We start from the raw sequence: 23,969 nt of genomic DNA, 5'->3' as shown, positions 1-23,969 counted from the left end.
ATTTTGTGGCTGGCTTCGCCTCCTGTGGCCACCATTTTGTTGCTGCACCCACCATGCCATGAATTCATTGAGAGCCAGTTTGGTGTAGTGGTTGAGTGCGCGGACTCTTATCTGGGAGAACCAGGTTTGATTCCCCACTCCTCCACTTGCACCTGCTGGAATGGCCTTGGGTCAGTCAAAGCTCTCTCAGCCTCACCTACCTCAGGGTGTCTGTTGTGGGGGAGGAAGGCAAAGAAGATTGTAAGCCGCTCTGAGATTCAGAATGAAGAGTGGGGTATAAATCAGTATCATCATCTTGCTCAAAATGTGCCTGCAGGCTGGAAAAGGTTGGGGACCCCTGGTGGAGCATATTAATTAATCTTGGCAAAAACCAGTAGCAGAGGTAATAATATATGTAGTACATACACAGGGTAGACCAGTTGCAAGCTTATTCAACTTCAAATGTTAAAATTCTCATTCATTTAGAAGAAGACGACTGTAGATTTAAACCCTGCCCTTCTCTCTGAATCAGACTCAGAGCAGCTTACAATCTGCTATACCTTCTCTCCCTACAATAGACACCCTGTGAGGTGGGTGGGGCTGAGAGGGCTCTCACAGCAGCTGCCCTTTCAAGGACAACTCCTGTGATAGCTATGGCCGACCCAAGGCCATTCCAGCAGCTGCAAGTGGAGGAGTGGGGAATCAAACCTGGTTCTCCCAGATAAGAGTTCACGCACTTAACCCCTACACCAAAGGGCTGCTTTATTAAAGATTGACATCCCTGGGGCTTACAGGGAACTGGACCAAGCCTTTGGAGACGGATGCAATAACGCTCTGCTTTCTTGTTTGTTTGATAGACAAAAACTCCAAAGAGGGTATCCGCAGACGGTTCGGAGCAGACAGAAACAGCCGCGTCAGGATCTGAAGATCCACCAGCGAAAAAACTGCGAGCACACTGGAAGTGCGCCAAATGTGAGTTTTCAACAGCCTCCGAGACTGAATTCCAGGGGCACATCCCTCGGCACAAGACGGACAGCTCCACTTTCCAGTGCCTGCTCTGCGGTTTGTGCTACACATCCCACATCTCTCTGAATAGGCACCTCTTCATCGTTCATAAAGTCAAAGATCCGGAAGAGGAGGAGGAGGAAGAGGAGGAGGAGGGAGAGGGCCAGGAGCAGCGAGAAGAAGAAGCAGGGGACGAAAAAGAGGGCGCGGTCACGGAGGCAAATGGGAACGGACTAGTGGAGCCTAACGGGGAGCTGAATGTCGGGGAAGAGGCATCAGGTGGTTCCAAGGAGAAAGACTCGGGGGACGATTCGGCATCACGGGACACGGAGAAGCCTGCCTCTCAGAACAAACATTCAAAGTCCTCAAACGTTTAAGACAAGATTTGTGTGTGCGTGCGTGTGTCTCCCTGAGGTTTCGAGGGAGGGGGCGGGAGGGGGTCGGGCGGGATTCACACTTCTTAAATATGCTATTCCTTTCTTGGAGGGGGGGGGTCTTCATTCCGTTCAACTCTGATTAGTAAGGGAACCCCCCAAAAAAAGTCATTGCCACCATCTCTGTAGCACTGAAGATGTGAGGAGGGGAGCGGGTGGGGAGGATCCCCAGACTGAACCGTGTCTGAACCTGCAGGGTAACATAACGAAACAAAAATTCTAATTTTGTTGTTTTGTTTCTTTGGTCCTCCTCTCCCCCCCCCCACCTTCGAGATCAGAACAAAAAAGGAGCTCTTTCCCTTTAATCATGTGCCACTCAAGGCCCCTTTCAGCAGTTCCGCTTCACTTCCCCACCACCACCACCCTCCTCCCTCTCATCCAGGCTTCTGGTACTTTTGTCACAGTTCCTCGTTCAGTTTGATGCGGGATTGTGCAGGCGTTTAATCCACCCCCCCAACCCCCATTCCTCTCGACCTTCAGTCAGTTGAGGACCCCCTTGCCCAAGACTCGTGTTGACTCCGCTTTTCGGCCACGCTGTGAAAAGCAGTCCAATGAATGTGTTTTCGAACCTGCCCAAGGGGGTTTTCTTCTCTGCACAAGCAGCGTTTTGCATCACTGCTCGTAGCTAATCAGGAAGGCGAGGGAACCCAATAGCATGGGGTGGCCAACGGTAGCTCTTCAGATGTTTTTTTTTTGCCTACAACTCCCATCAGCCCCAGCCAGCATGGCCAACAGCTGGGGCTGATGGGAGTTGTAGGCAACAAACATCCGGAGAGCTACCGTTGGCCACCCCTGCAATAGCAGAATGCTGGCTTATCCCTTCTCCCACCCCAACAGGAGATCACAGCAAACGAAAACAGCTGTTCATTTTTGTGAATGGTTGGCCCCCATATGTCGCCCGGGAGTTATACATTAAGGGGGGTGGGGGTGGTGCACAAGGATTCTCAGGGGTAGGGAAATACAATTTTGCCCACCGGCCCCAGCTCTCTACCCCCTTATTCTCCCGATTGTCTGGTTTTCCCACTGTCCAAATCCTCCCAATCACTGCTTTATATCTTCCCTCCCCACCCCAGTTTGGCCCAGTCTGCATCTCCTTAACAGATTGCTACTTCTGCTCATTTGTGTTTTATATTGTCAGTTTTTAAATGCACCATCTGCACAGACTTCACAAGAAAGCTGGGGAGGTATTTTTAAACTCCCTGCATATAGAGTCCCTATTTATATATATTTTTTTTTCTCTGCACTTGAGGGATTACCTTAGATGTTCTTCCTTTGCAGATTTTTTTTTGGGGGGGGGGGGGAGGGGCCTCACGGGTGACCCACCGATTACTATTAAACAGGGCTTTTTTTGTAGCAGGAGCTCCTTTGCACATTAGGCCACACACCCCTGATGTAGCCAATCCTCCAAGAGCTTTCAATAGGCCCCTGTAAGCTCTTGGAGGATTGGCTACATCAGAGGTGTGTGGCCTAATGTGCAAAGGAGTTCCTGCCACAAAAAAAAGTGCAGCTATTAAATATACAATAGGAGTCTCACAGCACTTTATAGGCTGCTTTTTATTCCAGCATAAATTGTCACGAGCATCCCTCACCCAGGGATGCTCTCGTTGGCCACAGCTCGGGCTAGAAAGAATTCATATTGGTTCCCCCAGTTCGACTCGGTTGGCTTCCTGTGTTTGCATAGACCGATCTGAATTCCCAGCAAGGCGCATGGTCAGTAGCACAAACATTTGCTCCAACTTGGGGGTGGGGAGAATTCCATTGCGCATCTTGAGTCAGTCGGCCTGGAGATTTTCGATTCCCCTACGGTTGCATCGATTTCATTCCCCCCCCCCTCCCTCCTGTCGCCTCGTGTGCTTCCTTCCCCCCATGCTCTCTGTAATAACTTCTACTTTCTCTTTTTATATATATATATATATTATATATATACAGTTTTTTATGTTGAGTCAGACTCCTGCTCATTGTTTACTATAAATAATTTAAGAAGAAAAAACCCTATTTATCTTATTACATTTGAATTGCTCACTTTCTCGTTGGAATGTGTTTTGATAAAAACCCTTTGTATTTTTTGATACTATGTACATTTAGTCTAGGGAATGTTTTACAGAGTAGCCTAGCTAAAGTAACAATAGCGGGGTGGGGGTGGGGGGGGTACCATTCCCAAGCCATTCACATATCTATTTAATTTGCAGAGGCCTCGGTGCCTTGCTATAATGTTTACTTCAAAGTATTTCAAATAAAACCATCTAACAATGCTTAGCTCGTCGGGGTCTGTTCGGTAATATTTTGGGCTCTCCCAAAGGCTGAGGCGCAATTTATTTTTAGATTCATTTTATCAAATTTATATCCCACCCTCCCCTAACGGGCTCAAGGTTCTCAACTCCAGTTTGGGAAATTCCTGGAGATTTGGGGAGGGGGAGTTTGGAGAGGGGAGGAGGGTCAGCAGGGAAGTGAGCCATAAAGCGCAGCCGCCAAAGCTGCTGTTCCCTCCTGTTCAGGTTGCCAATCCCCAGGTGGAGACAGGGGATCCCCCGGTTTGGAGGCCCTCCCTCTGCTTCAGGGTGATCAGAAAATGGGGGGGGGAGAGGGAAATGTCTGCTGGACACGTCATTCTACCCTATGGAGATTAATTCCCATACCATATAATGGAGAGTTGATCTGTGGGTACCTAGGGCTCTAGGGGGCCTGTTTTTTGAGGCAGAGGAACCAAATTTGCAGCATAACATCTGGGGCCACTCCTCAAAACAACCCCCAGGTTTCAAAAACATTGGACCAGGGGGTCCAATTCTGTGAGCCCCAAAAGAAGGTGCCCCTATCCTTCATTTATTTCCAAATGGAGGGAAGGCATTTTAAAGGCATGTGGCCCCTTTCAATGTGATGGCCAGGACTCCCTTTGGAGTTCAGTTGTGCTTGTCACATCTTGTCTCCTGGCTCCACCTCCTAAGTCCCCAGATATTTCTTGAATCAGACCTGGCAACCCCACCTCCTGTTGTTAGTGAGGAAGAGCTCTGGCCCCCTCCTGGAGGTTGGCTACTAGCCATCCCACTTAGTGGTGCACATGAGTAGCCACCCATTAACACAGGAACCCCTGCTCAGCAGCAATCTGGAGCCACGCCCATGATCCATTTGAAGACTACAGCAGTTCTGTTCTGCTTGGGATGTGAACTGCACTCAGTGGAGGGAGGGGAATTACAAGGCCTTTTTTGTAGCAGGAACTCCTTTGCATATTAAGCCACACCCCTCTTATGTAGCCAATCCTCCAAGGGCTTACAGGGCTTACTGTAAGCTCTTGGAGGATTGGCTCCATCAGGGGTGTGTGGCCTAATATGCAAAGGAGCCCCTGCTAGAAGTCTATCTCTGGACCCTGTACTAAGAGCCCTGTAAGCTCTTGGAGGGTTGGCTCCATCAGGGATGTGTGGCCAATATGCAAAGCAGCCCCTGCTAGAATTCTATCTCTGGGCCCTGTACTGAGAGCCCTGTAAGCTCTTGGAGGATTGGCCGCATCAGGGGTGTGTGGCCTAATATGCAAAGGAGCCCCTGCTAGAATTCTATCCCTGGACCCTGTACTGAGAGCCTTGTAAGCTCTTGGAGGATTGGCTCCATCAGGGGTGTGTGGCCTAATACGCAAAGGAGCTCCTGCTATTAAAAAAGCCCTGCAGGGAACACTGTTGGCGACCGCCTTATGTAATACTTGATCTTTTTTTTTTAAGCCCCATGGAATTTGAACTAACCACACTCTGTGCAAGGTAGATTGCTGGGTTGCCACGTTTTGTTTGGGAAGTACCTGGAGATTTGGGCCTGTAGGCTGGGTGACGGCGTGGAGCTCAGTGAGGATATAATGCCATGAAGCCTACCTTCTGAAGATGTCATTTTCTCGGGGGGAGGGGATTAATCTTTGTGTATTTTCAAGAGAGCTCCAGGTTGGCAGCTATCTGTCACCAAGCCACAGCCCTGGATAAAATGGATAAAATGCTTCCAGGCCACAGCCCTGGCTCAGAATGAGTTTAACTGCTCTGTGCTCTTTGAGCTATATTCCAATGAAATGCATTGGTGGCAGGCCTAGATCGGAGGGGGGGCATTGGGGGGGGGGTGCTTGCCCCAAGCACCGACAGAGGGGGGGTGTGCCAAATTGGGTATTGAGTCCATTGTATTCTATGGGACCATAAGACAGAATGGCCCATAAGGGGGCATCATTTTTTAATTTTGCCCCCCCCCCCTCAAAAAACATGTCGATCCGGCCCTGATTGGTGGTGGAAAGAGCTGTCATGTTGAAGCTAAATTACAGGAAACCTCATAGGGTTTTCAAGGCAAGAGACATTCAGGGTGGTTTGCTATTGCCTGCCTTTGCATGGCAACTAGGGTTGCCAGCCTCCAGGTGGGACCTGGAGATCTCCCACTTGTGCAACTGATCTCCAGCTGGCAGAGATCAGCTCCGCTGGAGAAAATAGTGAACTCTGACAGGCTTCCGTGCGAATGGCCATGGAAGCAGTTTTCACTGAAATTCATCTGATTACTTTTGTCATATTATTTACAAAAGCCAAGTCTCCAGGACTCCATGTAGACAATGTCTCTTTAAACATTTCAGCTATGAAGCTCCTCTTTGCAAATGCATCCAACTCATAATGTACACGGCACAAAGTCCATAATGTTAGTATATTTATATTGTTGATGTTCTGCACAATATTTAAATATAGATATTCAATGTTGTGTACAACATTTATAAATTGCATATTTTGCATTCACATATTGCGTAAGTTGCGTTGCATTTCGGTCACAATTGTTTCCATCCCTTGGAGAAAATGGCTGCTTTGACGGGTGGGCTCTCTGGCATTGTACCATGCTGAGGCCCTTCTCCTCCCCTCCCACTGCCCTTGCCTGGATCCACCCGCAAAGAGTCTCCACATATTTTCCAACCTTGACCTGTTGTTGGTCTCCCATCCAAATACTAACCAGGGCTGACCCGGGCTTGGCTTCTTTGCTCTGTTGAGATGGGCCCCGCCTATACCATCTAGGCCAGAGCAATGAACTCCATTACGCTGCAATTAATTTGGCTGCAATTGGATTACACAATCGGGAAGATCTGGACTGAATGCCAATTGAATTAATGAACTGAGAAGAAGTGAGCTTAATGAATTGCAATGCGATTACAACCGGGACGCTGTCTGGCACAGAACAAGAGGCAGTCTTTGAAAACAGAAATGACCTGGGCCTATCATTAAAGGACAGGGAGGAGAGCCAGTTCTTCCAGCAGCTCCCACTTTTGCCCCACAGCTTCCCAATTATTTCAGGAGAATGCAGAAGGGACCGTCCCAATAACAGGCTCTACCGAGTCCAACGCAGAACGCGTGCGTAGCGCTGACGGGCGTTTGCCATCCAGGGGGGCGGGACCATTTGGGACTCACGCGGGAAGGCGTGTAAGGCAAGGTCAACGGGCTAAAGCCTTACTGGTTCTCTAAGATAACTTCCGGTTAACGTGTGCCGTTTAGAAACTCCTCGGGTTGCGGGGGAAGAAGACTGGTGAAACGGTCTAGGCTACGGAGTTTTTAAATAAAATGCAGATAAATTTGGCAGCGTGTGAAGTTAATTTTTTTGTGATACGGAATAACAACTCTGTTCCCTCGAAGAAGCCGGGCTCCTATGTTAAACGCCTGCGGGACAGCATACATTTCTGCAAACGCAGATTGGAAGTCTCTCCTGTTGAATTTCTGCCTGCTGCCTACATTAAAAGGCACAACAGTGCAACATACACGTTTCCTTTCATTGCATGGATCTGGAAGAAGCGGGTCCTCTGCAGAATTTGAAAAGGGGAGGCGAGGGGTCAGGGGTGGCATCCTGCAGGTGGCAGCAAATGGTGACTCTCCAAGGCATTCTGTGTTTTCTTTCTGTAACAGATTTAAGCTCACAGCGGCCCACTTTGCAATTATTGCAACTTATAAATCCCCTTGATTTAGCCACTCTCATCAGAACCGGACGTGTAGGGTCTCTTTGGCCTGGGAAAAGGTGGGCCCTTCTCTATGTCTGTCTCTATGGTATTTTCAACTTGGCTGGAAACAGTTGCGGGCGGAAGCGGAAGTGCAGCGTCCCTGCCCTGCCGGTGGCTGCAACTTTTGCCCCGTGATGTTGTCTCTGGACTTCTTGGACGATGTTCGGCGGATGAATAAGCGGCAGGTGGGGGAGGATCCGCGGGGTGGCGGGGTTTGTTGCTTGCAGCCCTGAGCCCCCTGGAGGGAGATGGTTTCTCCAGCAAGCCCTGCCCTTCTTGCTTTGGGGGAGACCGGAGGGTTGCTAGCCACGACGGACCCTCATCTCGCAGTGGCTCAGACCTCTTCCAAGCTTAAACTCAAATAGAGCTTCCATGTTCAAGGGCAGTATACCTTGGAGTGGCAGTGGCTAGGGCATGCATGCCCTGCTTTGTGAGTTTTCCAGGGTATCTTCTAGGATCTGTGCTAGAGTGACCTCCTCGTGTATGTGTTTTTTTCAAATGCTCCACTCCCTTGATCTTTCTTTCTTTCTTTCTTTCTTTCTTTCTTTCTTTCTTTCTTTCTTTCTTTCTTTCTTTCTTTCTTTCTTTCTTTCTTTCTTTCTCTCTCTCTCTCTCTCTCTCTCTCTCTCTCTCTCTCTCTCTCTCTCTCTCTCTCTCTCTCTTTCTTTCCACCTTCCTTCCTTCCCACCTTTCTTCCTTCCTTCCTACCTTTCTTCCTTTCCATTGCTTTTAATGTTTATGTCTGCTGCCTAAAATGTCCACTGTGGCAAAACCACTGGGAGCATGCTTTCAGAACACAGTGAAAGATTTAGAACAGGGGTGGCCAAACTTGCTTAATTTAAGAACCGCATAGAATAGACATCAGATGTTTGAGAACCATAAGACATGAAAGTCAGATGTTTGAGAGCTGAAAGGAAGATGGGGAGGTGAGAGAGAGGTGGAAAGAAAGCAACTTTGACTTTAAATGCAGCCTCCAAGCTGACAGCTGGCGGCTTCAATAAGTAATTTAAAGAGACAAATGCCTTCTCCAAGCTGGCTGATGGGGCTTTGAGAGCGACACAATATGTGTGAAAGAGCCACATGTGGCTCCCAAGCCACAGTTTGGCCACCCCTGATTTAGAAGTTTTTCTGTACAATGAGGAAAGTGGGTGTCAGCTCCCTTCCACGTGGTTCTGTATAAATGGATTGTTTGGCTTTGCTTTCTTTGCTCAAATAAATGAACCCTCTTAGTTTTTAACGTTGTTGGCTCAGGCCTTCTTGTATGCATAAAGCTGCCTTCTGTGGATTCCAGTCATTAGGCTACCTTGCCTCCTGGCTCTGGGGTTCAGAGGCATAGTGGCTCTGAATGTGGAGATTCCCCTCAGTCACCACGGCTAATAGTCACTCTCCTCCATAAGTCTATCTGATCCCTTTTTTGAAACAGTTTATTCCTGTGGTCATCACTGCATCCTCTGGCAGTGAATTCCACATTTTAATCACTCTCTGAGGAAAGAATTTCCTTTTGTCCGTCCTGAACCTACTGCCCATAAGCTTCATTGGATGTCTTCAAGTTCTAGTGTTTTGGAAGAGGGAGACGAAGTTTTCCTTGTCCACTCTCTCCACCCCACACATAATTTTATAAATCCCTATCATGTTCCCCCCCTCCCAAGTCATCTCTTTTAAAACCCAGACTCTTCAGCCTTTCTTCCTAGGGAAGGTGCTCCAACCCCCTCATCATCTCACTTGGCCTCCTCTCTATTTTTTCCAGCTCTGCAGTGTCCTTTTTGAGATTTGGTGACCAGAACTGTACACAGTATTTCAAATGAGGCCACACCATAGATCTGTACAGGGGTACCTTTCAGCTGGTGCCTTTCTAACCATAATTTAAACCGGCTACTGTGGGTATATCAGGAAAGCCCGGCTGGATTAGGCTAAAGGTTGCATTCCCGATGGCAGATGCTCTCAAGTCAAGGAATTGTTGAAGTCTAGTTGTGGAGGAGGTGGCATTTGTGCCTGAGGGAAGGCACTGGCGTTTGTGTGTGAGAGAGTGTGTGTATGTGTGTGAGAGAGAGAGACTGTGAGTTTGTGTGTGAGAGAGACTGTGTGTGTGAGAGAGATTGTGTTTGTGTGTGAGATAGTGAGTGTATGTGTGAGAGAGACTGTGTGTGTGAGAGAGATTGTGTTTGTGTGTGAGATAGTGAGTGTATGTGTGAGAGAGACTGTGTGTGAGAGAGAGATTGTGTGTGTGAGAGAAATAGTGAGTGTATGTGTGAGAGAGACTGTGTGTGTGAGAGAGATTGTGTTTGTGTGTGAGATAGTGAGTGTATGTGTGAGAGAGACTGTGTGTGAGAGAGAGATTGTGTGAGAGAGATAGTGAGTGTATGTGTGAGAGAGACTGTGTGTGTGAGAGAGAGAGACTGTGTGAGAGAGATTGTGTTTGTGTGTGAGATAGTGAGTGTATGTGTGAGAGAGACTGTGTGTGAGAGAGAGATAGTGAGTGTATGTGTAAGAGAGATTGTGTGTGAGAGTGAGATAAATAGTATGTGTGTGTGAAAGAGGGAGATTGTGTGTGTGAAAGATTGTGTATGAGAGATTGCATGTGTGTGTGAGAGAGAGAGAGATTGTGAGAGAGAGATAGTATGTGATTGTGTGTGAGAGAGAGAGAGATAGTGTGTGTGTGTGAGAAGAAGACGCCTGTTGTGTTTTCCCAGCAACCCCCTCCTCATCCCCGGACCCTCCTCTTTCCCCCCAGCTGTATTACCAGGTGCTGAACTTTGGGATGATCGTTTCCTCAGCGCTGATGATCTGGAAGGGGCTGATGGTGGTGACCGGCAGCGAGAGCCCCATTGTGGTCGTGCTGAGGTAAACGATGCTGGAGGTTGAACCAGATGTGGGGCCTTTGTGGGGAGGGGAGGTGGCTCAGCTATCGTGACGTCTGGAACATTCAGGAGCACAAACACAGGGCTACAGGGGCTGTAGGGAGTCAAAATTTCAAATCAGCCCTTCTGGTACGGGAGGCCGGTCATCTCCATGATAGGTCTTGCAGGTGACAGAGGTGATAGAAAGTGCTGCCAAGCCACAGCTAATTTATCGTGACCCCATGGGTTTTCAAGGCAAGAGACTGCTGGGGTTTTTTCTACAAAAAAACCCTGTGTGAAACATTGGTGGTTGGGGGTGTGGCCTGATATGCAAATGAGCTCCTGCTGGGCTTTTTCTATGAGGAAGGAGCTCCCATGGCGCTGTTTCCTATGCACATAGTCCCCTTAGGAAGGTCATTTTCTTTATTGCTTCTTGAAAAAAAGAGCCCCCCCTCCAGCTTCTTGAAAAGGCACCGTTGTCAACTCGAGAGGTTCTGTGCTGCTGAAGTTGAGAGGCAGATCGTGGCAGGACGTCTTCCCTGTCAGGGCTTTTGTTACCGGGCGGTTCTTGTGTCCCTGGTGTCTCAGCAACACGCATCTGCTGCCTGCACTGTGGACAGGAGGCCAAGAGGCTTATCTCTCTGCCTTTCTCCATCTCTGTTTGAATGTCAAGCTCACCTGGAAGCTCCAGGCTCCCCGCACGGGTGCAGCGCTTAAAAGTTCACCTCCTCTCCCTGTGCTGGATTGAGTCGCTCTGAAATTGTAAAGGTTAAGGATTCACAAGCATCGGATAATGAGGCTCGGCAGCTCCTAGGAAGGCTGGTGACAGAGTTAATGGCAGGAACCATCTGTAGCACAGCGCTTAGGCAACGGAAGATCCCAGCTGGATCCGAGTTCAAGTAGCACCTGGAAGTCCAACAAGATGAAGGTGCTACTGGACTCAAATCGAACTGTTCTACTGCACCCCAACAGAGCTCCCCTCTGAAGATTACAGATATAATAATAGGTATCGTATGGCGTTGTGTGTAGTATAGCCAGGAGATCCTAAGATTGTCTGGCAGCCGAAAGTTCTGGCTCTTTTAGCATCATGCACCACTAGATGGCGAGCTAGACTCGTTTTGGGGGCCAAGAGACCTCTGAGAACACTATGACTGGCCCAAGGTCACCCGGCTGGCTTCATGTGGAGGAGTGCAGAATCGAACCTGGCTCTCCAGGTTAGAGTCTGCCACTCTTAACCACTACAACAAGCTAGTTGATTCTAGATGTAATTTATACTTGTGGAAACATTTGCAGATGGGTGCTAGCGTAAGAAAGCAACAAAGAAAATGAGCCCTGGTTTGGAAGGTCCCTGTTCGAGTTTCTCCTTTGCCACAGCCTCGCTAGGTGGTTCCATACAAGCTGCTTGCTCTCAGGTTCTTCATCTGTAATATGGGGGAAATACTGGCCTACCTTACCAGGTCGCTAGTAAGGGTTACATGAGTAATGTGCTTTGAATACAGAAAGTGCTGTACAACTACTAAGCTTTATTATTCCCATTGGCCCTTGATTAGCCCTAGAAAGCCCAGCAAGCAGAGAAAACTAGTCTGTGATCACCAGGAGGGAACATCAGGGGAAGGTCTTGGTGCCCCACTGTGGAGGATCTGGCTGGCCACTGGATGAGACAGAAGGTTGAACTAGGTGGACTACTGGTCTGATCCAGCAGGGCTCTTCTGAAGTTCTTATGAATGTCTCAGCCTCTATGCTCTGTTGTTGGCCCTCCAGAGGAACAGGCTGGCCTCTGAGACAGGATGCTGGACTAGATGGACCACTGGTCTGATCCAGCAGGGCTCTTCAGATGTTCTTATGAAGGCCTCAGCCTCTATGCTCTGTTATGGCCCTCCAGAGGAACTGGCTGGCCACTGTGTGAGACAGGATGCTGGACTAGATGGACCACTGGTCTGATCCAGGAGGGCTCTTCTGATATGCTTATGAAGGCCTCGGCCTCTATGCCCTGTTGTTGACCCTCCAGAGGAACTGGTTGGCCACTCTTTGAGACAGGGAGCTGGACTAGGTAGACCACTGGTCTGATCTGGCAGGGCTCTCCTTCCCATCTTTTTACTGTCCTTTGTTTTTGTCGTTCAGTGGCAGCATGGAGCCTGCCTTTCACAGAGGAGACCTCCTCTTCTTAACCAACCGCATCGAAGAGCCAATCAGAGTGGGTGAAATCGTGGTCTTCAGGATAGAAGGTCGGGAGATCCCGATTGTGCACCGTGTGCTGAAAATCCATGAAAAGTACGTCTCTCGTGGTTTGTGTTGAGTGATTGTTTTCACTGTCACCTCCGACACCTTTCCTAGCACCTACCAAGTGTCTTTAGAAAGGAGGTGGGGCTCCTGCCAGAAGGGCTTCTGATTGGCTGTTGGAGGGCTGAAAGTAACACCTCTTGTCCCCCGCATGCGGGCTTCTTTAGCCTCCCATGGTGGCCATTTTGTGGTTCTGCCCACCACTGTGTGTCAGCAGTCCCCACAGGCTCCGAAAGGTCGGAGACCCCTGCTGTTAGCTGTTGAATTTGATGGCACGTTCCAGGCATTTTGGAGAGAAGAGGCACAAACGGGCAAAAAACTGCTCACAGCTGTTTGCTGTGCTGGCTTTCCTTTTTCTTTATATTTTTGTATTTGTGCATGTGTGTGTCTGCACCTGGAAGTCACTAATTCTCATAGGGCCCTGGAGGATCTTCAGAGAGGCGGCTGAATAGAGCCTGCCCCTGTCCTCACGACTCCTGGTATTTCAAGGAAGTCTCCCATCCGGAGTCGCTCCCTGCTTAGTTTCCAAGATCCGACGAGATCGGGCTTGCCTGGGCTATCTGCTGGCTTTTCTTTTTGCAGCTTGCTTCTCGTAACTCTGGCCTTTGTGCAGATCCATCGCCCATGTGGTGCGATGCCCTCAGGGGTGCCGAACTCATTTGTTATGAGGGCTGGATCTTACATAAATGAGACCTTCTCGGGCCAGGCCATATGTGTCATAAAATGCAATGTCAGGTAGCGGATATCAACTTTATCGAGGACACAGACAAGCATAATTAAAGATTTTTTAAAAAAATTAAAATAAAACATGCTTGAAAGATTAGCACACTTGCAATATTTTGTTTATTTAACAGTCTCTGATAACTGACACCTCTTGCTCTGAATCATTGCATCTGGAGACTAATGTCTGTGCTCTACCAATCTTGAGTATGCTGTTCAGGTGTGTATCTGTGAGTTGCAAGCCTACTTTTGATTTACTGACATTCATTACCGAAATCTCGTGGTCAATGTTTTGAGCTTAGACCCAGAGAAAAATATGAAATGGCTAAGCATTACGAGCTGTCGTACATAAGTTGCTTCGTGTGCTGGTCAGCCAATGGTGAAAATAGAGGCTTTGCTCTGTAGTTTGATTGAGCAAGCCTGGCAAAGCAAGCTGCGATGCAGAAGGAAGCAAGAGAGGGAAAAGGAAGTAGGCAGCAGGGAGTTGCTCGCAGCCTGAAAGGAGCCTTCCAGGGGCCTGATCCATCCCACGGGCCACGTGCTTGACACCCCTGCCCTAGAGAAAGCGGTGGCACAGAGTTTAAAAGGGAGAAACTGGCTTAGAAATTCCCATGTGTCTGTCGAGAGCTGACCTGTGGTTTCCCCCTCTGTAAGGCAAAACGGAGAAATCAAGTTTTTGACGAAGGGGGACAACAACGCCGTGGATGACAGAGGGCTTTACAAGCAGGGGCAGCACTGGCTGGAGAAGAAAGACGTGGTAGGGAGAGCGAGAGGGTAAGTGACGACTCAGCAGCAGGGAAGCCCTTGGCGCAGCTGTTTCTCCCCATTACACTGACTGCACCTTTAAAATCCCTTACTGGGGTCCCTCAAAGCAGTGCCCCTGGTTACCGTGGCACCTGCTGGCACTTTTCCTGGCATCTCCATCCAGACCGTTAACGGCAGAACATACGCAGTCAGACATATACAGAGAGAGAAAAAGAAGGTTTAAATGTTTGGTTTCCTGGTCTCTGCCAGATGTTTTTAGAAAGCTGTAAGGACCAGGTGGGTTTCTGACTGGCCCTTAGAGATTTGACTGCATGTGAAAACTCATTTTGGCAGCAGCTGCCACTACAGCACAAAAATATGGAGCAGAGGTCCATCAGTGGCTATTAGTCACAGCTTATTGTCTAGAGCAGTGATGTTCTGTATTCTTGGTGCTTGGGGGGGCACAGTGGGGGGGGGGCTTCTAGTGCCCTGGCCCCACTGGTGGACCTCCTGATGGCGCCTGTGTTTTTGGCCACTGTGTGACACAGAGTGTTGTACTGGATGGGCCATTGGCCTGAGCCAACATGGCTTCTCTTATGTTCTCTTAAAAATCCGGTTGAACAATGAGGGGGCAAGAATGTAGCCCTGTTGGACACTTTTGCAGATCGAAATGTTGGGGTTAGATTTCCCTGGGAGTCATATTTAACCTGGCAGCTAGTGTGTTTTTTTTTATTAAGAAAAGTAATCTGGGCTCCATATTCATTCTAGATCACTTGTCCCATGGGAGATCTCTCTAGTCATTATCCTTCACTAACTGCCAACGTTGCCCACTTTCTCCAGTTTGCAATTCAAACCAGGGAAGCCATTATTTGATGTATTCTGTCCATTTTTTGGCACTGTTTTTATAGTCGTTCATATCTTTTGACATGCCAATAAAGGTTTTTTATTTATTTATTTACCTTCGATATATATCCCACCCATTCCAAAAGCAGACTCAGGGCAGCTAACAGTCATAGTAAAACCAACAATCTCCGTTCCAAGTATAAAATGATAAACATAAACAATGAATAATTTAAAACAAGATATTAGGTGCTATACAGAATCTTGGAGCATAGGCAGATCAGATTATATTAGATCTTCCATTTAACTGTTGCCAGTCCTTCTGGTGGTATTGCTCTGCAGCAATGTCTGTCTGTCACAAAAATCTCCTCTGTGTAACTGAAGGTAAGCGGCGGCAGCCATTTTGTGGCTGCCTGCCCTTCCTGTAGGAGCTATTTTACGGCATCCATTTTGTGGCCGCTGCCACCACACTGCACCAGAATTCCAAAGACGCCTGCTGACTCAAACAGGTGGGGTACTCCTGTCTTAGAGCCAGTTCCCAAATTCTGCAGCCTGCCTGAATGGGCAGATACACCCTTATTTGCTTTCCACAAAGATAGATTCAGCAGTGTTGATTTGAAGCAACAGAACAAAGTTGGAGTCCAGTGGCACCTTTAAGAATTAGACTTTATTGTCAGTCTTCAAGGCGCCAATGACTCCCAACTTTATTCCCTTATTTGCTTGTTTTACACAACAAGCCATTTTTCTGGATACTGAAGACGACTTCCACCCTTCAGCCACTGGCTTTGACCCTGGAGCTTGTGGAAGGCAGATCGGGAAAGTTTTCCTCTCTGCAACGCTGGATTCTATGTCCAAAACCAATTTCTGCACTTACGCCGCATAACTGCAGAACAGAGTAGGATTCTCCAGGTTGGAAGCCAGGCCACAAAGGGTTTTAGCACCATCGTAGAACATGGGGTGGCTTCCCAGACAGCTGCTTCCAGCTTCTGTTTGCAACAAAATGGAATATTCGGCTGGATATTTGGAAAAACGTTTTTACAGGGAGAGTTGTTCAGCTGTGAAATCAGCTCCCGAGGGAGGTGGGGAGCTCCCCCACACTGGCAGTTTTTAAGCAGCGGCTGGACAGACAAATCAGGGATGCTCAAGGTTGATCCTACATTGAGCAGGGGGTTGGACTAGATGGCCTCTGCGGCCCCTTCCAACTTTGCAATTCTATTCTGTGAAAATACAACTTTCCTAATCCATCAGATTTGTACGCAGGGGCACAAGAAAACCACCCTTACAACTAATGTTTCCTCTTAAGCTGCAAAGTCTTGTGAGCAAAAATTCTACTCTGTGAGTTACTGGCATTAAATTTGTGAGCTCCTCCATTGCTCTGGGGCCTGAGCCTACCTGAGCCAAAACAAAAATGTGTGAGCCGGAGGCTAAAAAACCGTGAGTTGTCTCACACGAACTCAGTTTAGAGGGAACACTGGTTACAACAGTATCCAAACAAGCAACGTTGTTTTCCTTTTTTGCAGGTTTGTGCCATATATTGGAATAGTGACCATCTTGATGAATGATTATCCCAAATTCAAGGTATCGTCCCTCATTCTCCCCCCCCCTTTCTTGGAAAATTAGTGCTTTCCTTGGGAGACTACAGAATGTTGCTTCAGGAGATGCATTGCGACTGTCCTTCAGCAGAGTATCCCAAATGATGTAATTAAAAGCCGTTGTAAGCAAAGCCTGCCCCTGGCTTCTGTGCTTGGAACCCTGAATACCAGGGGTGGCCAAACTGTCGCTTGGGAGCCACATGCGGCTCTTTCACACATATTGTGTAGCTCTCGAAGCCCCCACTGCCCCACTGGCTGGCTTGGAGAAGGCATTTGTCTTTTTAAATCACTTCTCCAGGCCAAGCCAGCCAGCGGCTTGGAGAATGCATTTAATGTTGCTTTCTTTCCACCTCTCCCTCCCCCCATCCATTTTCCTTCCTTCCTTCCTTCCTTCCTTCCTTCCTTCCTTCCTTCCTTCCTTCCTTCCTTCCTTCCTTCCTTCCTTCCTTCCTTCCTTCCTTCCTTCCTTCCTTCCTTCCTTCCTTCCTTCCTTCCTTCCTTCCGGCTCTCAAACATCTGATGTTCTTGCAGCTCAAACGTCTGGCGTTTTTTCGATGTGGCTGTTACATTAACCAAGTTTGGCCACCCCTGGGCTAAAGGGAACCTCCACATTCAGAGGCAGTCAACCCCTGAATGCCACTGCTGGGAGGAAACACGAGGGAAAAACCTGGGCCTCTGTGCCCTTATGTTGATCTGCCAGGGAAACTGGTTGGCCGCTGTGTGAAAGAGACAGGATGCTGGATGAAATCAAGATCAACCTCTGGTCTGATCCAGCGGGGCACTTCTTATGTTCTTACGAGATGTGACCAGGGCTGCTCTGGATCTAACGTAGAACCAGGCTGTAGGTTGCCGACCTGAGCGAGTTGTGATAGCTGGCATTTCTGCACCTGTAAAAAAAACCCTGATCCTTTGAAAGGCGGTCGGCCTTTCCTCATCGTTTGTAACTGGCTTGTGAACCAAATTCTGTAACAGCCCACATTCTGTGACCCACGCCACCTTCGTGGCTGCTGTTTCTGTGCGTGAAAGATTCTGCATGTGTTCTAACGCTTTCCGGTGGCCTCTCTTCTTTTTCCCCAGTACACGGTCCTCTTTCTGTTGGGCTTGTTCGTGCTGGTTCATCGCGAGTAGCTCAGGTGCCATGGAGGCCGCATCGAGACGCCAAGTAGCCAGTGGAGTGTGACGTGTGTACGTTTCGCCGCTTATTAACCGAATTGGATTTGGCTTCTGGTTTTGTTTTTCTACTGCTGTGTAATGAGAAGGTTGATCCCCCTCTCCCCCCCCCCACCCCAGTATTTTGAACCGGTTTGTCATATTTTAGCATTTTTGTACATCGAGTGGATTTTTATATTAAAAGTTTGAAGTCAAAGGAGTCCGTTCCGTGTCTCTTTCTCAGCTCCGTGTGTCTCGATTCCCCCACTGACCGCAGAAAGATGTGATTCTGACAGTCCCAGAGATGGCCGGAATACAGGAGAAGCCATCTTATGAACAAAATAATCTTGTGGATATATGTGCTCTCAATTGATAGTTAACTTATGGCAACTCCGGAAGCATTTTTCAAGGCAAGTGAGAAGCAAAGGTGGTTGGCCATTGCCTTCCTCTGCAGAGCCTTCCTTGGTGGCCTCCCATCCAAGTACTAACCCTGCTTAGCTTCTCCCAGCAAGGGGCTTTCAAGGCAAGTGAGAAGCAGAGGTGGTTGGCCGTTGCCTTCCTTTGCAGAGCCTTCCTTGGTGGTCTCCCTTCCAAGTACTAACCCTGCTTAGCTTCTCCCAGCAAGGGGCTTTCGAGGCAAGTGAGAAGCAGAGGTGGTTGGCCATTGCCTTCCTCTGCAGAGCCTTCCTTGGTGGTCTCCCATCCAAGTACTAACCCTGCTTAGTTTCTCCCAGCAAGGGGCTTACAAGGCAAGTGAGAAGCAGAGGTGGCTGGCCATTGCCTTCCTCTGCAGAGCCTTCCTTGGTGGTCTCCCATCCAAGTACTAACCCTGCTTAGCTTCTCCCAGCAAGGGGCTTTCAAGGCAAGTGAGAAGCAGAAGTGGCTGGCCATTGCCTGTCTCTATAGGTTCTCTCTCAGTGGTCGCCCTTCCAGGTACTAACCCAGCTTAGCTTTGGAGATCTGACGAGATCAGGCTATACCATACCAGTCCACATCCCTGAAATATTTTGTTTGGACCCCAGGAATTCTGGTTTCCAAAAGGGGAGGAGAGAGGCTCCTCCTGAGGTCTTCTGTGGGAGCCACCAAGAACCATTCTGGAGCTTGGTGTTTGAAAAATGCTACCTTCCCGTTTTATGTAGCAGAAATACAATACCTTCTCCTGGAACAAAAGGACATTCTTGGCTAGAGATCTGAGTCCAACTGCACCTTAAAAGACCAAGAATATTTTCAGGGTATGCCCTGACCTGGATAGCCCAGGCTGGCCTGATCTCATCAGATCTTGGAAGCGAAGCAGGGTTAGCCTTGGCTAGTATTTGGATGGGAGACCTTCAAGGAATACCAGGGCTGGGACTCAGAGGCAGGCAATGGCAAACCACCTCTGAACATCCCTTGCCTTCAAGCCCCACTAGAGGTCGCCAGAAGTCCACTTGACTTGATGGCCAAAAAAAAAAAAAAAGATTTTTCAGGAAAGGCGCTTTCAAGAGTCCACGCTCTCTTCATCTACTGATGAATCTGCTGATGAAGGGAGCGTTGACTCTCGAAGGCTCATACCCCGGATGTCTTGTTGGCCTCTTAACGTGTTCCTGGGTTCAAATCAAGCTCTTCTACTGCAGACCAACACGCCTACCCTCTGAAATTATCTGATTAAAATGTCTTTTTTAAAACGTTTATCCCTTTCAAGTCAGCCTGCAAAAGAGCAACAAAGCATGAATGCGCTGGTGGATCACCCATGCTCAGTGCTTGGCACCGTCAAGGGGTCGGTTCTACTATGATCATGAGCTGAAGGCAACAAAACTAACATGGGATTGCTGGCATAACATATATTGGGTGTCTGGTAGAGGGTGACAGAGGACAGCCGAGCAACGTTTGATAAAGGAGAGGCTGGGAATTCGTGACATCCATCAGAACTGGCTACACTGCTGCAGGCCTTTCTGATGGTTTGCTCTGTGAGTGTTGTGCCGTCCAGTTGCTTCTAACTCATGAATGGACGACATCCCAAATGTCCTTTTGTTAACAGCCTCAGCTCTTGCAAACTGAGGCTTCCTTGACTGACCCAATCCATCTCATCTTGGTTCTTCCACTTTTCCCGCTGGCTTCCCGTTTTCCACAACTGTTGCCTTTTCCAGTGAGTTTTGCCTTCTCAAAACAAAACAAAATGATTATCCCTGGACCGAGAGAAGTCAAGCTGCAAAACACCAGAGTGCGGGCCTTTTCAGCTGCGGCCCCGGTCCTATGGAATCAGCTCCCAGAGGAGGTGCGGGCCCTGCGGAATCTTCACCAATTCCGCAGGGCCTGCAAAACGGTCCTCTTTAAACAAGCGTATGCCGGCTGCTGAATTAGGACCTAGAGTAACCGTGTCTCAAGATTCTCGTCAGTATAGATACTTAAACTGGCAGGCACCAGCGTCAGAATATTATTATGCTGCCAGATTAATTTAACGCAAACAGTGAATTTTAATTTTTTTTAAATTATTAACGGGTTTTTATAATGTTTAGATGTTTTTATTGTTAACTAAGTTTTATCTATTACCATTGTTGTACATGTATAGATGTTGTTAGCCGCCCTGAGCCGCCTTGGTGGGGAGGGCGGGATACAAATAAAATTTATTATTATTATTATTATTCTCGTATCGTGACCAAAATATGATATCCTCGGTTTAGTTGTTTTAGGTTCTACAGAAAGTTCAGGCTTGAAGGGTTGCTGCTTTTCCCATTACAGGCTGAAACGGGGCTTCCCAACATAGTCCTGTATTGCACAGCGATCATTGTATAGGACTATTTGAAGCCTGGATTCAAATCCCCCCTCAACCACAAAACCGTGAGTCAGGCCTGTCATCATCCTTCAGGCTGACTTACCTCACAGGGTTGTTGTGGGGATGCAGAGGGCAGGGAGAAGACTTTGCCTGCCATCCTGAGTTCCTTGGAGTAAGCGAGAGGCGCAAGGAGCATCATTTACTGGGTTGCATTCCAACAGACTCCAGCTAACGGCTCTCTGAAGACGTTTGCTAGACGAAATTGGCAAACGTGGCCGAGTTACAGGAGGCGAGACTTTATCTTCCCTGTCTGAATTTTCCTTAGAGACTTCCGTCGCCGTTAAATCTGAGGCTGCTACAAAACTAATTGGAGATTGGTTTTACTTTAGAAATGCTCCAGAGGATATGGGAATCATCCGTAGTGCCTGGGGGCTGTTTTTCCTCCCTGTTCTTTTACATCCTGGTATCATTGGATTAAATTGAACCCAGTGGTGCAGGGATGTTCAACTCACCACACAGCTGTGAGAAGAGCTTTCGTGAAAATTGGAGTTTCCAAACGAGGCTATGAGTTTCTTTAGAATCAGGGCTTTTTTTTGTAACAGGAACTCCTTTGCATATTAGGCTACACCCCTCTGATGCAGCCAATCTTCCAAGAGCTTACAGTAGGCCCTGTAAGAAGAGCCCTGTAAGCTCCAGGAGGATTGGCTACATTGGAAGAAAAGGAAAGGTCCCCTGTGCAAGCACCATTCATTTCTGACTCTGGGGTGACGTTGCTCTCACAATGTTTTCAAGGCAGACTTTTTACAGGGTAGTTTGCCATTGCCTTCCCCAGTCCTCTACACTCCCCCCCCACCCCCCAGCAAGCTGGGTACTCATTTTCCCGACCTCGGAAGGATGGAAGGCTGAGTCAACCTCAAGCCGGCTGCCTGAAAACCCAGCTTCCACCGGGGATCGAACTGAGGTTGTGAGCAGAGCTTAGGACTGCAGTACTACAGCTTTAACACTCTGCGCCACGGGGCAGGCCTAATTGGAGGGGTGTGGCCTAATATGCAAAGGAGTCCCTGCTACAAAAAAAGCGCTCTAATTTAGATTATAGGTACTCTGGTTCTCCTGCAGATTGATACCAGTATATCTTCAGATGTTGCTATGGCTCAGTGATAAAGCGTGCATGGTTGTGTGTTTTTGCATTTGGAGGTCACGCGATTACTCATGAAGCTGCCTTCTACTGAATCAGACCCTTGGTGCATCGAGGTCAATATCATCTGTTCAGACTGGCAGCGATTCTCCAGGGTCTCAGGCAGAGGTCTTCCACATCACCACCTGATCCTTTTTTTTTAACTGGAGATGCTGGGGGTCAGAGCAGAGGTATCAAACTCTTTTGTTATGAGGGCCGGATCTGAAATCAATATCACTTTGTCGGGCCGGGCCATGTGCACCATAAAGTGTAATGCCAGGTAACAGAAATATAAACTATATAAACTCCCACTGCCTGGCCCTTTTTAACTGGAGATGGCGGGGATTAAACCTGGGAGCTTCAGCATGCCAGGCAGATGCTCTACCACTGAGCCACAGCCCCTCCCCCAACTAAAGAGAATTCCTTCTTCCCCTAATGTACAAAGTTCTTTATTATATAGTGTCAGGATGAGGATACACCTGTATTGAATTCATGGATCTGCCTTATACTGAATCAGACCCTTGGTCCACCAAGGTAAGTCCTTCTGCCTACTCGGACTGGCAGTGGCCCTCCAGGGTCTCAGACAGAGGTCTTTTCACATCATCTCCTACCTGAACCTTAAGGAGATGCAAGGGATTCGACCTGGAGTGTTCTGCATGCCAAGCAGATACTCTACCCCTGAGTCCTAGCCCATCCCCAGAGGTCCCAGGTTGGATCCCTTCATCTCTAGTTACAAGGTTCACAAGTGGCAAATATTGAAACCACCACCACTCTAGAAAGCCACCGCAAGAGTGACAACTAGCTAGGTCAGGGGTGTCGAACTCACTTGATAAGGGCCGGATCTGATATAAATGAGACCTTGTTGGGCCAGGCCGTGCGTATACCTATTTAAGATTAGGTAGCAGAGATATAAACTTTTTAAAGGACAAAGACAAACACGACTAAAAAATGCCCTTAAAATAAAACATGCTTAAAATATTAGCACTTGTTGGTCTGAAAGGTTCTTTCCTTGTATTTCTCCCATGGGATCCAGGGAATTGGGCAAAGGAAGCCCTGGCTCTTTCCCTCCCTCCCCAGGGGACCAGGAGGGGGAGGAACCTCAACCAATGGAGAAAATAGAGGTTTTGCTCTGTAGCTCCTGTGTGACTGAGCAAGCTTCGTAAAGAAAGCTGAGATATAGAAGGAAGTAAGAGAGAGGAAGAAGGAAACAGACAAGAGTCAGTTGCTCGGGGGGCCTGATAGGAGCCCTCTGAGGGCCTGAGTTGGCCCCCGGGCCACATGTTTGACACCCCTGAGCTAGGTGGACCACTGGCCAGATCCTAGAAGACACCTTTAAGTAGGGGTCATTTTGATGCTGGAGATCCTGGACCTTAATTTGCATATGCCACACACCCCTGACATCACCAGAAGGTGTACTAAATTACATCCACTCAGTATCTACCTTAAAATGCTTCTTGAATTATAATTGTCCTAATCAAACCTTACTCCCATCATACTTTTAAAATTACTTTCTCCTATGTGGCCACAGCAGCATGAGGATTTCCATCTTTCTGTGTTATATGTTTTTGGTTATTTCTCCTTTTTTTTTAAGGGAAAAGTATTAGAAAGTTCACCAAATCTTAGAGGTCAGCAAAATTATCACGGGATTTGAACAACTGAGCCCAGAAGCAAGGGTTTTTTTGGGGGGGAGGGGCAGGGGGTAAGAAAGAAAGACCCAGTAGTAATGTATGACTGTGAGGGTTGGACCATAAGGAAGGCCGAGCGCAGAAGAATAAATGCTTTTCAGCTCTGGTGCTGGAGAAGAATCTTGAGAGTCCCTTGGACTGCAAGAAGATCAAATCAGTCAGTCCTAAGGGAAATCAACCCAGACTGTTCCCTGGAAGGTCAGATGCTGAAACTGAAGCTCATATACTTTGGCCACCCAGTGAGAAGGCAGCACTCCCTGGAGAAGACCCTGATGCTGGGAAAGACAGAAGGCAAAAGAAGAAGGGGACGGCAAAAGATGAGATGGCTGGACAGGGTTACTGATGTGACTAACATGAATTTGAATGGACTTAGGAGAATGGTGGAAGACAGGAGGGCCTGGCATGACTTGGTCCATGGGGTCACAAAGAGCTGGACTCGACTGTGCGACTGAACAACAACAAAAAGAAAGAAAGCACAATAAAATTTAGAGGTTCTGGAGCTCTGCTCCTGGAGGTCCTGACCAAAATGAGGCCTGCCTTTAAGCAAGCAAAATTCTAGCGGCGCGTCCTCTGATCCTGACTCCTGGCTGCTCCATAAGGCTTCTAGGGGGAGGTTCTCAGTTCCAATTTTTTTCTCTTCTGCAGTTGATGAATATAAAACTGACTTATCCGTAACGCATTTGTCATCATCAGGGTGTAGCTCAATTATCCTTTTGGCGTTTGCTGTTCCAGACAACAGGAGCTGTTGGGGGGGGGGGGGGGATACGATTCTCTTTACTAGCTGACTTGCTTCTGCAA

The 23,969-nt window shown here is 48.2% G+C and overlaps 2 protein-coding genes across 3 annotated transcripts in view; both read left to right on the top strand.

Moving 5' to 3' along the window:
- Positions 1-1,381, top strand: part of LOC132587645 (zinc finger protein 592-like) — a 39,109-nt gene extending 37,728 nt beyond the window's left edge. The window contains exon 8 of the mRNA XM_060259963.1: positions 837-1,381. Coding sequence (XP_060115946.1) covers positions 837-1,361 — 525 coding nt within the window. The 3' untranslated portion in view covers positions 1,362-1,381. The remainder of the gene's footprint in view (positions 1-836) is intronic.
- The window catches only part of SEC11A (SEC11 homolog A, signal peptidase complex subunit), a 66,366-nt gene extending 48,589 nt beyond the window's left edge, over positions 1-17,777 (top strand). The window contains exons 1-6 of one of the 2 annotated variants that reach the window (XM_060259953.1): positions 7,444-7,583; positions 10,130-10,239; positions 12,357-12,506; positions 13,890-14,009; positions 16,340-16,397; positions 17,489-17,777. In XM_060259953.1, coding sequence (XP_060115936.1) covers positions 7,533-7,583; positions 10,130-10,239; positions 12,357-12,506; positions 13,890-14,009; positions 16,340-16,397; positions 17,489-17,539 — 540 coding nt within the window. In that variant the 5' untranslated portion in view covers positions 7,444-7,532 and the 3' untranslated portion in view covers positions 17,540-17,777. Of the gene's footprint in view, positions 1-7,443; positions 7,584-10,129; positions 10,240-12,356; positions 12,507-13,889; positions 14,010-16,339; positions 16,398-17,488 lie in introns of those variants that run through there. The other variant, XM_060259954.1, reaches the window with a different exon arrangement.
- The last annotated feature ends 6,192 nt before the right edge of the window (positions 17,778-23,969 follow it).

This window comes from Heteronotia binoei, chromosome 19, assembly GCF_032191835.1.
Source record: "Heteronotia binoei isolate CCM8104 ecotype False Entrance Well chromosome 19, APGP_CSIRO_Hbin_v1, whole genome shotgun sequence".
Taxonomy (NCBI): Eukaryota; Metazoa; Chordata; class Lepidosauria; order Squamata; family Gekkonidae; genus Heteronotia; species Heteronotia binoei.
This window is presented reverse-complemented; position numbering and strand designations above follow the sequence as displayed.